Here is a 14,833-nt window from a genome sequence, read left to right as displayed (position 1 = left end):
GGCGGGAAAGTCTTGTTGTCCCCATTCTGAAACCAGGGAAGAACCCTTTGGAGGTGGACAGCTACCGTCCCATTAGCCTCACCAACGTTCTTTGCATGTTGCTTGGACGGATGGTGAGCCGGCGCTTGAATTGGGTACTGGAGTCTCGAGGCCTTCTGGCTCCGTCTCAGGGTGGGTTCCGTAAAGGCCGCTCCGCCGCCGACAATCTGGTGAGCCTGGAGTCGGCCATCCGTACTGCCTTCGCCCGCCGTCAGCATCTGGTTGCTGTCTTTTTCGACATGCGGAAGGCGTATGATACGACATGGCGTCATCACATTCTTTCTACGCTTCATGGATGGGGTCTTCGGGGCCCTCTGCCGATCTATATCCCCAATTTTCTGTCGTATCGTACCTTCCGCGTGCACGTCGCGGCCTCATATAGTTCCTCCCAAGTCCAGGAGAACAGTGTGCCACAGGGTTCTGTTCTCAGTGTGTGTCTGTTTTTAATAGCCATTAACGGGCTCGCTGCGGCAGTGGGAAATTCTGTCTCCGCTTCCCTGTATGCTGACGACTTCTGCCTTTACCACCGCTCTATTGGCATTGCAGCTGCTGAACGTCAGCTACAGGGCGCAATCCGCAAGGCGCAGTCTTGGGCTGTAGCGCATGGTTTTCAGTTTTCGGCAGCCAAGACCTGCGTTATGCATTTCTGCCGGCGACACACTCTTCACCCGGAGCCGCAGCTTTATCTCGATGGCGAGCTTCTTACAGTGGTGGAGTCACATAGGTTTTTGGGGGTGGTTTTTGATGCCCGGTTGACTTGGCTGCCTCATATTCAGCAGCTTAAACAGGCGTGTTGGCGGCGTCTAAATGCTCTGCAATGCCTGAGCCACACCAGGTGGGGCGCCGACCGATCTACTCTCATACAGCTTTACCTGGCGTTAATCCAGTCCCGTCTGGACTACGGGAGTCTGGCTTATGGCTCAGCATCCCCATCTGCGTTGCGGGTGCTGGACCCAATCCTCCACAGTGAGATACGCCTTGCCACTGGTGCCTTCTGAACCAGCCCTGTGGACAGCATACTTGTGGAGGCAGGTGTCCCTCCACTGCGGTTACGACGCCAACAATTACTGCCTGCTTATGCTGCCCATGGTTTTAGCTTGCCCGGGCATCCAAATTATCGTGTTCTCTTCTCGCAGTCAGTCGTTCATCTGCCAGAACGTCGGCCCCGGTTGGGTTGTCCGATCGCCGTAAGTGTCAAACAGCTTCTTTCCTGGCTTGGGTGTTTCCCTGTTCCACCTCCTTTCCGGGCCCCTCTGCGTACACCCCCATGGTGTGTGCCTCGCCCTTGCCTTCGGCTCGACTTGGCACATGGCCCGAAGGACTCAGTCCCTCCGGAGGCCTTCCGACGCCGCTTTATTTCCATCCTGACCACGTATCAGGGCTCTGGCGTTGTCTACACCGGCGGTTCGATGGTTGCTGGTCTAGTCGGTTATGCACTAACTCTAGGGGACCATTCTGAACAACGTTCGTTGCCGGCTGGCTGCAGTGTTTACACTGCTGAGCTGGTCCCCATCTTTCCTGCCCTAGAGTATATCCGCTACTGCTCAGGTGAGTCCTTCGTTATCTGTAGCAATTCCCTGAGTGGTTTACAAGCTCTCGACCAGTGTTTCCCTCGTTCGCGTCTGGTGATGGCTATCCAGGAGTCCCTGCATACTCTCGCCCATAGCGGCAGGTCTGTGGTCTTTGTTTGGACCCCAGGCCATGTTGGTATACCCGGCAATGAAACTGTTGACCGCCTGGCGAAAGAGGCCGCCAGTGCGCCATCTCTGGAGATTGGCCTTCTGGCGGCTGATTTGCGGGCAGTCTTACGCCGCAAAGTTCTCTCGTTTTGGGATGCTGAATGGCGCGGTCTGACCACCCCTAACAAACTCCGTGCCGTCAAGGACACGACGGCTGTGTGGTGGTCATCCATGCAAGCCAACCGCAGGGACTCAGTCGTTCTTTGTCGGCTCCGCGTTGGCCACACCCGACTCGCACACAGTTATTTACTGTGTCGTGAGGATCCCCCTCTTTGTCGTTGTGGGGCGTCCTTGACGGTGGTCCATATTCTGTCGGAGTGCGCCCTTTTAACCGTGCTCAGGCAGACTTTTGCAACGACTGACACGCTCTCTGCTCTTTTATCAGATGACTCTGCCATGGTGGACTTGGTTTTGTGTTTTATTCGGGCAAGGTGTTTTTATCCTTTAATCTGAGTTTTTTAGTGTTGATTCTGGCTTTTAGCCTCTGATTTTAAACTGAGTTTTTAAAGTGTTCTTGGTGGTTGGCTTTTCCTCTTTTTCTCTACAGTCGGCCAACCACCGTCACACTGTGTGTTCTAATTTGTTTTGTCTGGTCTCTGTCAGAGTATTTCATGTCCTATTTCGGCTGCTGTCTTTCCTGTTGTTCGTTTTTTATTCTCTTCGGGTGGTTTTAGATTTTATGGAACAAGGGACCGATGACCATAGTAGTCTGGTCCCTTTAATCCCACAAACAAACCAACCAACCAACCTCTCTGACCACACCATGGGAGGAATGTCAGGCTAAGGATGGCAGCAGCTCTTATTCGCCCTGGTACCTCATATGTTCGAGAGCTGACGGGGAATCGTTCATGACAATGAAGCCTCAGTTTTTTGTAGAGCATTTAGAGGACAAGTTTGGGGTGGTGGACGGCTTGTCCAAAATGATATCTGGGTCAGTCTCGATCAAAACATCATCCTCTGCCCAGTCACGAGTGTTACTTGCTTGTGACAAGCTGGGGAGTGTTTCTATAACCATCACGCCCCATAAGAGCTTAAATATGGTTCAGGGTATCATATTTCACAGGGATCTTCTTTTGCAGTCCGGCAATGAGCTGCGTGCCAATTTAGAATGGAGAGGTGTACATTTCGTTCAGCATGTCGCGAGGTGAACATTTCGTCCGGCGTGTCCACCAGGGTCCGAAGGACAATAAAGTTGCCACCGGTGCCTTCATCTTGGCCTTTGAGGGTGATACATTGCCAGAGAAGGTCAAGGTGATGGTTTACCGGAGTGATGTAAAGCCCTATATCCCTCCCCCGAGGCGGTGCTTTAGATGCTGGAAGTTCAGCCATATGTCTTCCCATTGTACTTCCAGTGTCACATGCCGAGACTGTGGATGCCCATCACATCTCAATACTCCATGTGCCCTGCCAGGAAGTTTCATATCAGTGCACACTCCGCTGCAGAGTGAAAATCTCATTCTGTAAACATCCCCCAGGCTGTGGCTAAGCCATGTCTCCGCTATATCCTTTCTTTCAGGAGTGCTAGTTCTGCATGGTTCGCAGGAGAGCTTCTGTAAAGTTTGAAAGGTAGGAGACGAGATACTGGCAGAAGTAAAGCTGTGAGTACCGGGCGTTAGTCGTGCTTTGGTAGCTCAGATGGTAGAGCACTTGCCCGCGAAAGGCAAGCTTATCTAAAAGAATTCCATAGTTTACACAAGCAAAGGCCTTTGAGAGATCGAATTTTCCATGCCTTCCCAGTCTCACGATGACGTCATTCACAAGTGGAATTGTGGCGGTTTTTCCCACTGCCTGGCTGAGCTATGGCACCTGTTAAGCTTTACACCTGCTTTCTGCATTTCCCTCCAGGAAACCTGGTTCCTGGCAATGCAGACCCCTGCCCTCCGCAGCTATAAGGGATTCTATAGGAACATGACTGTAATAGTGTGTCAGGTGGAGTTTGTGTTTATGTCCTAAACTCAATCTGTAGTGAACCTGTGTTCCTTCAAAACCCTCTTGAAGCTGTGGCTGTCAGAATAAGGATAGTGCAGGAAATAACTGTCTGCCATGTGTGTCCTACAGATGGTGTAATGTCCCTGAACATATTAATTGCACTGATTGATCGACTCCCTAAACCTTTCCTAATTTTGGGAGATTTTATCGCCCATAACCCCTGATGGGATGGCACCGTGCTTACTGGCCAAGACAGAGATGGAAAAAATTTACGGTCACAACTTGACCTCTGCCTCTTAAATACTGGGGACGCCACAAATTTCAGTGTGGCTCATGGTAGTTACTCAGCCATTGATTTATCAGTCTGAAGTCCAGACTTTTCCCATCTATCCACTGGAGAGCACATGACGACCTGTGTGATAGTGATCACTTCTTCATCTTTCTCTCACTGCCCTGGCATCAAGCCCACGGATGCCTGCTCAGATGGGCTTTAAACAAGGTGGACTGTGAAACTTTCACACCTCTGCTGTCACCATAGAATCTCCCCCACACGGTAACCTCGATGTGATGGTTAGCAGGTGACTACAACAATTGTTTCCGTGGCAGAAAATGTGATCCCTCACTCTTCTTCATCTACATCTACATACATACTCCGCAATCCACCATACGGTGCATGGTGGAGGGTACCTCGTACCACAACTAGCATCTTCTCTCCCTGTTCCACTTCCAAACAGAACGAGGGAAAAATGACTGCATATATGCCTCTGTTCAAGCCCTAATCTCTCTTATCTTATCTTTGTGGTCTTTCAGCGAAATGTAAGTTGGCGGCAGTAAAATTGTACTACAGTCAGCCTCAAATGCTGGTTCTCTAAATTTTCTCAATAGCGATTCACGAAAAGAACACCTCTTTTCCTCCAGAGACTCCCACCCGAGTTCCTGAAGCATTTCCGTAACACCCGCGTGATGATAAAACCTCCCAGTAACAAATCTAGCAGCCAGCCACTGAATTGCTTCTATGTTCTCCCTCAATCTGACCTGATAGGGATCCCAAACCTCGAGCATTACTCAAGAATAGGTCGTATTAGTGATCTATGAACGGTATCCTTTACAGATGAACCACATTTTCCCAAAATTCTACCAATGAACTGAAGACGACTATCCACCTTCCCCACAACTGCCAATACATGCTTGTCCCACTTTGTATCGCTCTGCAATGTTACACCCAAATATTTAACGAACGTGACTGTGTCAGGTGCTACACTACTAATGGAGTATTCAAACATTACAGGATTCTCTTTCCTATTCATCTGCACTAATTTACATTTATCTATATTTAGAGTTAGCTGCCATTCTTTACACCAATCACAAATCCTGTCCAAGTCATCTTATATCCTCTTACAGTCACTCAACGATGACACCTTCCCGTACACCACAGCATCATTAGCAAACAGCTGCACATTGCTATCCACCCTATCAAAAAGATCATTTATGTAGACAGAAAACAACAGCGGACCTACCACACTTCCCTGGGGCACTCCAGATGATACCCTCACCTACGATGAACACTCGCCATTGAGGACAACGTACTGGGTTCTATTACTGAAGAAGTCTGTTTAAGATGCACCCGGCGAAAGATAGTCCCTTTGTGGTCATCGGAAGTCCTTTTGTGGTCGCCAGAAGTCACTGTAGCAATTAAGGAGCATTGGCGAGCTCTACAACGGCACCCTTCCCTGGAGCACATCATAGCCTTTAAATGGCTCCATGCTCACGTTCGCCAACTCATCAAACGACGGAAGCAGGACTGTTGGGAGAGAGATGTCTTGACCATTGAGTGCCATACATCACCTTCCTAAGTCCGGGCAAAAATCAAATGTGTTTTTGGGTACCAGACCCCAACAGGTGTTCCTGGTGTTAACATAAATGGCGTGTTATCTACCGACGCAACCACAATTGCCGAGCACTATGTTTGAGCCTCTGCTTCGGAGAATACCCTCCAGCCTTTCGCACTCTCAAACGGCGGCTGGAAGGGAAAGTCCTCTTGTTTACTGCATGCCACAGTGAATCCCATAATGCCCCATTTACAGTGTTGGAGCTTCTCAGTGCCTTTGCACATTGCCCCCGACACAGCTCTTGGACCAGATCTGATCCACAGTCAGATGATTCAACATCTCTCATCTGACTACAAGCGATGTCTCCTCGTCATCTTCAACTGGATCTGGTGCGATGGCATCTTTCCATCGCAGTGGTGGGAGAGCACCATCATTCCGGTGCTCAAACCCAGTAAAAACTCGCTTGATGTGGATAGCTATCGGCCCGTCAGTCTCACCAATGTTCTGTTAGCTGCTGGAACGTATAGTGTGTCTGGGGTTGGGTTGGGTTGGGTGCTGGAGTCATGCCCTACTGGCTCCATGTGAGGGCGGCTTCCGCCAGGGTCTCTTTACCACTGATAATCTTTGTTTTTTTTTTTTTTTACGAAAAGTGTATGACACTACCTGGCCACATTATATGAATGGGGTCGCCGAGGCCCAATCCTGATTTTTATCCAGAATTTCCTGTCGCTTCGTACTTTCCGTGTCCAGGGTGGTGCCTCCCATAGTTCCCCTCATATCCAGGAGAATGGAGTCCCGCAGGGCTTTGTATTGTGTCTCTATTTTTAGTGGCCCTTAATGTTCTAGCAGCAGCTGTAGGGCCGTCTGTCTCATCTTCTCTGTATGCAGATGACTTCTGCATTTCATACTGCTCCACCAGTACTGGTGTTGCTGAGCGGTGCCTACAGGGAGCCATCCACAAGGCGTAGTCATGGGCTCTAGCCCACGGTTTCGTGTTTTCAGCCATAAAGTCACATGTTATGCACTTCTGTTGGTGTCGTACTGTTCATCCAGAATCAGAACTTCACCTTAATGACAATCCACTCACTGTAGTAGAGACATATCGATTCTTAAGACTGGTTTTCGATGCCCAATTGATTTGGCTTTCTCACCTTTGGCTGCTTAAATGGAAGTGCTGGCAGCACCTCATGACCCTCTGCTTCCTGAGCAACACCAACTGGGGTGCAGGTCGCTCTATGCTGCTGCAGCTCTACAGAGCCCTTGTTTAATCCTGCATTCCCTATGGGAGTTTGATTTATGGTTTGGTGTCACCTTCAGCGTTGCATTTACTCAACCCAGTGGACCACTGTGGCATTGGCCTAGTGACAGGAGCTTTTAGGATGAGTCCGGTGATCACTGTCCTTGTAGAAGCCGGAGTGCCTCTATTGCAGGTCAGGCGTGCACAACTGCTGGCCAGTTACGTAGCACACGTTCATAGTTCTCCTTTTCCCATCCACGTCGGTTCATCTCCCACATCGGCAGCCCAGGTCAGGGCTTCCAATTGCAGTTCGTGTCTGATCCCTTCTTTCTGAACTGAAGTCCTTGTCTTTACCACCTACACTTCAGGTCCATTCCCGTACATTTCCATGGTGTACACTTATGCCGCAGCTTCGCCTGGACCTTTCAGTTAACCCCGTGGCTCTCCACTGCCATTTCCTCTCGATTCTTGACAAGTACTGAGACAATGAAGTGGTTTACACTGATGGCTCGATGGCTGATGTTCATGCCAGCTTCACGTATGTCCATGGAGGACATACTGAACAGCATTCCTTGCCCGATGGCTGCAGTGTTTTCACTGCCGAGCTGGTGGCTATATCTCGTTCTTTAGAGCACATCCATTCATGCCGTGGGGAGGCATTTCTTCTGTGTACTGACTCCTTGAGCGGCCTACAAGCTCTCAACCAGTGCTACCCTCATCATCCTTTGATAGCGACCATCCAGGAGTCCATCTATTCCCTGGAACGGTCCGGTCGTTCAGTAGTGTTGGTCTGGATCCCAGGTCATGTCGGAATCTCAGGCAACAAACTCGCCGACAGGTTGGCTAAACAGGCTATGCGGAAACTGCTTATGGAGATCGGCTTCTCTGCAACTGACCTGCGTTCAGTACAAAGACGCAAGGTTTTGTGGCTTTGGGAGATGAAATGACATACCCCAAGCATGCACAACAAATTGCTTGCCATTAAGGAGACTATGAATGTGTGGCAGTCCTCCATGCGGGCCTCTCACAGGGACTCTGTGGTTCTCTGCCGGCTCCGCATTGCCCACACTTGGGTGACACACGGCTGCCTCCTGCACTGTAATATCCCACCTCAGTGTTGGTGCGGCACTTGGCTGACAGTGGCCCATATCTTGGTGAGCTGTCCTTCTTTAGCTGCCCTGCGCCGAACTCTTCAGTTATCGGACTCGTTGCCATTAATTTTAGCTGACAATGCCTCATCGGCTAATTTAGTTTTACATTTTATACGCAGTAGTGGGTTTTATCATTCTGTATAAATTTTAGTGCATGTCCTTTGTCCCTTTGTGTTCTCCACTTTAATGCTTTTAGGGTGGATGTTTTAATGTGTCACAGAGTGGCTGGCTTTTCCTTTTTATTCTCGTGGTCAGCCAGCCACGGTCATCTGCTCTCTTGTTTTTACCGCTTCTGCCTGTTTCTTGCTTCTCTCTGTGGTTTTCTTTTCCTGTTTTTGTCCATAGTAGTGTTGGTTGTCCTTCTGTCATTCTTCTGGTTCTTCCTTTCTCTTGGTATTGTGCTGTACGTCTCCTTTCTTTTCTTCTTTCCGTTGCGTAATTATTTGACTGAGAACAAGGGACCAATGACATCGCAGTTTGGTCCCTTCCACCCCCCTCTTTCAAACCAACCAACCAGGTGAATACCTTCATTACAAGAAAATCTGCTGATAGCGCATGAGTTATGACACTTAATAGTCTCCATAAATAGCTTGGTTCACGATGGACTGAATACATGTTGCTTCATTGGGGAGACAAAAATTTGAAAATTAAACTGAGAAATTGAATGAAGTATTTTCAGTTTAATTGAATAAGTCATCATTTAAATTTGTGTGTAATTTTTTTAAATATGTTTAGTTTAATTTAATTAAATGCCAGTTTTTCTGTACAGCATTTTGATTTTAAGTAATATGAAAGAAGATTAAAGAAAATTAGTCCACCTCTTTTGCCTCAAGTTGAGAAGTCGTGGAGCTCTCAGATTCTTCCTTCTGGTATAATGAAACAGTATCTTAAAGTCTCACAAATCGAATTCTTGTGCTTAACTGACATTCTTATATCTTGCTGAACATGTTAACATCATCTTCCACTTTTCTCATGGTGGAATTCGTAATTTGACTTTTCGATACTGGTCATCACCATGTTTCTCTGTGTAAAATTGCTATCAAAATTAGCAGAAGAGAAAAACTGTGCCATATATATAAGTATCAGGGATTAAGGTCATAACTAGGGCTATCTACAAACTCAACCACTGGCTGAGTCAGCCGTACATTGAGGCATCACGATCCCACAATGCTTGCACTGATACTTTTCTCCGATATCTTTTAAGCTGTCCGTGATTCAGTAATTAAGGAGTGTATATGGTAAACACTCAAAGACAACATCCATACCTCAGCACTAGTTGATAGAATACAAGTAGAAATACATTCAGTATCAAACAATGTACACAAGCAAGCACACTTCATGCACACATGATCGCCATCACTAGCAGCTCGGACTGGAATGGCGCTTCAGTACGACCTGCCAGAGATGGTGGTCATGTGTGCTCGTGTGAATGAATGTGTTTTCTATTCTGAAGAAGGCTGTGGCCAAAAGCTAAATGTGTAAAAGTCTTTCCGTTGTGCCTGTCTGCAACTCGGTGTCACCTTTACGTTTAGTAGCAATCTATCTTTTTTTCTCTTGTTGTTTACATTGTAAGTCAGTTGTCTTAGCAATACTGCAACCTGTTGGCACTCCACAGTTGTTAAGTTGTTAATTGTTTGTGACATTAATTATGTATGTTTATGGTGCCTTCAATGTTGTTTCAGTGCCCAGGCAAGAGAGTGCATCCGTAAGAAATCCATGCTTGTGCTGAAAGGGTGTCCAAGTGGGACTAGTGAACTCTTCTCTATTCACAAGGTAATTAAAAGTATTTAAACAGTTTACCATTACACATTTGTTGTAGATATTGGTATGGAATGATTGGTGGAATATCTAATTGCCAATAAAAACTTTTATGGAATTTACATTTACATTAAAATTTGACACAAGGAATAAAGTGTGAAGTAATTATTATTTCTACTTTTGCAGGTATATTGTTTCTATGGGGAACATTTCCTTTATTATCATAGAAGATATTAATGTGACAGAACAAACTCTACAGTCTATTTATTACTTCAGGTCGTTATAAAAAAGGAGCAGATAATGGGAGGCTGGAAACTTGAAGCTGCAAAAATGGCAATATATCTTTCATTTCCTGTTGCTATGTTTCATTTTTTTAATCAGCCAGAATACTTTGAAGAGTGGGTTATTAAGACAAGAAGAGAATTGTATCCCCCTGAGAGTGCACAGCATAGAAAACAAATCCAAGAGTTTGCAGAACAGCTGCAACGCAAGAGAGACGTAGAAATGCTGAAAGCTCTGGAGCAAGCTGAGAAAAAGTGAATGCTGTTGTGCCTAATGCATTTTATTTGTAAATATGTAGTTGTTATGTCTGTGTAAATAAACCACTTTCTCTGAGTAAAAAGATATGCTTTGATTTGGGAACTAGTAATTGGACACCATTTTTAATCAGTCTGACACTAAAACAGAGGAGACTAGAAGTTTACTCTTGGAAAATATGACCACATTAAATTTTGGGAACTTTTTATGTCTGCAAAGTCATCCTCTGTAAGCTGGTGTGATTTCAATTAATTATCAGTATGCATAAGTATAATGGTCATTTAGAAAAAAAAATACTTTGTCATTTGGAAACATTTGTCAACAGATTACAGAAATAAGAGATGTTATATTTGACACATATGCTATTCACTCATCACCATAATCATTTAAATATCATTTCATTGGTCTCACTTAAACATCAGTTTATTTAGCCCTCCGTGTATCTCGTGACTGTTTGTAGAGGCAACAAGTAGTCCATGGCAGTCTCCTGAATATCATCATCTACAAAACCTGTACAGTGATCACATGGTTCATTAATCATTCAGGATTAATTCTGCTCAATTAGATGACCCATCCTAACTTACAGGGCATAATAGACATTAGCCCCAATCTGTAACAGATGTGTTTTGCTCATTCTTAAATATTCTGCTTCACTATCGAGCACTGGCTGCATTTGTAGAAGTTTGACAGTGGATGGCAACAAGCCTGCAGTGATTGTTACAGGCTCAAACATTATTTGTCTATGAAAACCATTTGCGCATCACAAGTCTGAAAGTATTATGCTCAGTGCAGTCACTGAGTCAGTAGTAGGTTTATGTGCAAACTTTAATTTTCGAACGTTCCTCGGGTTTATCATATTTTCTGCTTCCTCAGCTCTGACTGTGATATCAGTTGCATACCTCACTGGTCTGTACTACTTTGAAGTGGCAGTAAAAGTGGCCACGTGATCCAGTAGCTGTTTCCCCTCTTTTTATAATTGCATCCATGTAGACTGAAAATAGTTTCTTCTCCATCACAGAAATATAAATTGCTGTGTGTTTGTTGCTTAATATGAAGTATACAATTGTGTATCTTATTTCTTTTGTTGGGAACTGTATAATGACAAATAAAAACTAATACATTTTGCTAGATTAGCCCAATGAAGGCACAACCTACCAGTTAAGCAGTAATTAAAATGGCATTGTAACTTGCTGCCAATTTTCTCATACTCAAATCAACACCAGAGATGGGTTTCATGTTAAGTCTGAGAGAAAATACAAATGGCAACTAAAGAACAAACTGTTCAGTATTTTATGAATGTGTGGTGTCTGTTCCTTTAGACATGTCCGAAAAAACAGACGCCCAGAAAATCCACAGCTGTGAAACATTATACAAAAATTGAAGGGGATCACTGTGTCAGCTGCAGCGGGACAGTATGCAGAATCAGTGGCGACAAGTGAAAATGTGTACTGAACCCGGATCCAAATGCAGGATATACTGTTTGCGAGACAGGTGCGTTAACCAATACACCATCCGGAACATGGCATTGTTGCAACTGCACTGACTATCTCAGCGCACCTCACGGCCAATCCACATTCCCACTGAGCACCACCTATTCACAATTCCTGTCCACTGACACCTGTTCACTACTCTGAGATTCCCACAAAAGATCTTTCACACAGGAGAATCATACAAATATATCGTCATTTCACCTTCGGACAAACACTCGTATGGATGACATAGCAATAAGCATATCTGGCATAGAGAAACAACTGAAAGGCTTGAAAGCAAATAAAAATCGCCAGGTCCAGATGGAATCCCAATTTGATTTTAAAAGAGTACATTATGACACTAGCTCCTTACCTAGCTTGCATTTGTCGTGAATCTCTTGCCCTGCACAAGGTCCCAAGCAACTAGGAACAAATGCAGGTGGCTCCAGTAACTACATAAGAAGGGTAAAAAAACGGAATTGCAAAATTACAGACCAATATTTCTAACTTTGGTTTGCTGCAAAATCCGTTAATGTATTCTCAGTTTGAATATAATAAACTTTCTTCAGACTGAGAAGCTTATGTCCACAAATCAGCATGGTTTTAAAAGCATTGCTTGTGCAAAACACAGATTGCCCCTTTCGCACATAATATATTGAGAACTATGGATGAAGGACAACAGGCAGATTCCTATTTCTATATTTCCAGAAAGCATTTGACAAGGTGCCCCATTGCAGGCTGTTAACGAAGGTACGAGCGTATGGAATAAGTTCACAGATATGCGAAAGGTGCGAAGACTTCTTAAGTAATAGAACCCAGTATGTTGTATTTGGCGAGTGTTCATCAGAGACAAAGGTTTTGTTAGGAGTACCCCAGGGATGTGTCATAGGATTGCTGCTGTTCTCTATACACACAAATGATTTGGTGGACAGGGTGGGCAGCAATCTGCAGTTGTTTGCTGATGATGGTGTGGTGTATGGTAAGGTGTCGAAGTTGAGTGACTGTTGGAACATATAAGATGACTTAGACAAAATTTCCAGTTGGTGTTATGAATGGTTAAATGTGGAAAAATGTAATCTAATGCGAGTGAGTAGGATGATCAAACCTGTAATGATCGGATAGAGTATTACTGGTGTCCTGCTTGACAGTCAAGTCGTTTAAACATCTGGGCGTAACGTTGCAAAGTGATATAAAGTGGAACGAGCATGTGAGAACTGTGGTAAAGAAGGCGAATGGTTGACTTCAGTTTATTGGAAGAATTTTGGGAAAGAATGGTACACCTGTAAAGCAGACGGCATATAGGACACTGGTGCGACCTGTTCTTGAGTACTGCTTGTGTGAGTGTTTGGGATTCATACCAGGTTGGGTTGAAGGAAGACATCGAAGTAATTCAGAGACAGGCTGTGAGATTTGTTACCGGTAGGTTTGAACAACATGTAAGTGTTATGGAGATGTTTCGGGGACACAAATGGGAATCCCTGGAGAATATGCGATGTTCTTTTCAAGAAAGACTGCTGAAAAAACTTAGAGAACCGACATTTGTAGCTGACTACTGAACAATTCTTCTGCTGCCAACATACATTGCACGTAAGGACCACGAAGATAATATACGAGAAAATAGGACTCGTGGAGGAATGTAGACAGTCATTTTTCCCTCACTCTTTTTGTAAGTGGAACAGGAAAGGAAATGACAAGCAGTGGTACAGGATACCCTCCGCCATGCACTGTATGATGGCTTGTGGATTATCGATGTAGATGTAGATCTATTAGTGCAGCACTGAAGAAGGGGGACCCATTGCCCAGCTAGGTGTATCAATCATATAAATGCATGGTGTCTGTTCTTTCAGACATATCCCAGATGGCACAGTGGTTAACGCACCTGCCTTCTGAACAGGAGGTCCCAGGTTTGAATCCTCGTCCGGTACACATTTTCACTCATTGCCGCTAATTCCACATAATGTACTAGTGCAGCTAACAGCAGTTATACCTTTCAATTTACATATAACATTGGGGTATTTGTTTGGCTATATCAGCTCATAGTGGAGTAGACTACTGCAATAAAGTAGTCAGTTTATCTCTATGGAAATTTTACCAGAGATGCCTCTAACATTTATTTTAGTACAAGCTGTGCACACCATGAAGTGTAATGCTTCTTCTTCTAAGTAGGTATATAAAGCAGGCACAATTTCAAGTACAAAATAAGTTAAAGACAGTGATTTGTGGTATGCATTAAATATAGTGTAAAATGTGTATTCAAATACTTTGGGATATACAGTGTTTTCGGTCTTTCCATTTTCTGTAAAAACAAACTAACTTGTTGACTGTTGCACTTGTGAGCATGACGGACCATGTGAATAGTACCGATTTTTCAGATTTAATCTACACACTTGAAAATTTTTTGCCCACAGTTTTACCCGAATATGCAAATGTGTTTATATATATATAAAATAGAAAGAAGCTTCCACATGGGGAAAATATATTAAAAACAAAGATTCCAAGACTTACCAAGCGGGAAAGCGCCGGCAGACAGGCACAATGAACAAAACACACAAACACACACACACAGAATTACTAGCTTTCGCAACCGATGGTTGCTTCTTCAGGAAGGAGAGGGAAAGACGAAAGGATGTGGGTTTTAAGGGAGAGGGTAAGGAGTCATTCCAATCCCAGGAGCGGAAAGACTTCCCTTAGGGGGAAAAAAAGGACAGGTGTACACTCGCGCGCGCGCGCCCACACTAAAACACACACACACACACACACACACACACACACACACACACACAGATATCCATCCACACATACACAGCCACAAGCAGACATATTTAGGCCTAAGAAACAAATTTGATTGAAATTGCTCCATGTGTACAGCTGTGTCAGCCCTCTTCAAACCCATTCCCGTAGGTGGCGGGTTGGTCTTATGCCCACAGAAATATTCACTGTCATGTTCCCAAATCATCAAAGTTTCAACGCACTCCTACAAATGGTGTAAGAACCCTAAAGGTGAAGTAACTGTCAGCAAACATGTGAATCTTCAAACTTCCATTGTTCTTCAAAGTAGTAAAAATGTTACATACGAGATGTGATCAACAAGTAACTGGAATTTTGTTTTTCTTAACCAGTCTGTATTCGTTGATCGACATCAACT

General features: G+C 44.8%; 1 protein-coding gene across 4 annotated transcripts in view; it reads left to right on the top strand.

The window, feature by feature from the left end:
• LOC126279123 (uncharacterized) overlaps positions 1-14,833 on the top strand; it is an 82,760-nt gene that overhangs the window by 30,925 nt on the left and 37,002 nt on the right. For 2 of the 4 annotated variants that reach the window (XM_049979602.1, XM_049979603.1), the window contains exons 3-4: positions 9,607-9,697; positions 9,959-10,331. In XM_049979602.1, the coding sequence (XP_049835559.1) occupies positions 9,607-9,697; positions 9,959-10,222 (355 nt within the window). In that variant the 3' untranslated portion in view covers positions 10,223-10,331. Of the gene's footprint in view, positions 1-9,606; positions 9,698-9,958; positions 10,332-14,833 lie in introns of those variants that run through there. The other 2 variants (XR_007550788.1, XM_049979601.1) reach the window with 1 other exon arrangement.

This window comes from Schistocerca gregaria, chromosome 6, assembly GCF_023897955.1.
Source record: "Schistocerca gregaria isolate iqSchGreg1 chromosome 6, iqSchGreg1.2, whole genome shotgun sequence".
NCBI lineage: Eukaryota > Metazoa > Arthropoda > Insecta > Orthoptera > Acrididae > Schistocerca > Schistocerca gregaria.
This window is presented reverse-complemented; position numbering and strand designations above follow the sequence as displayed.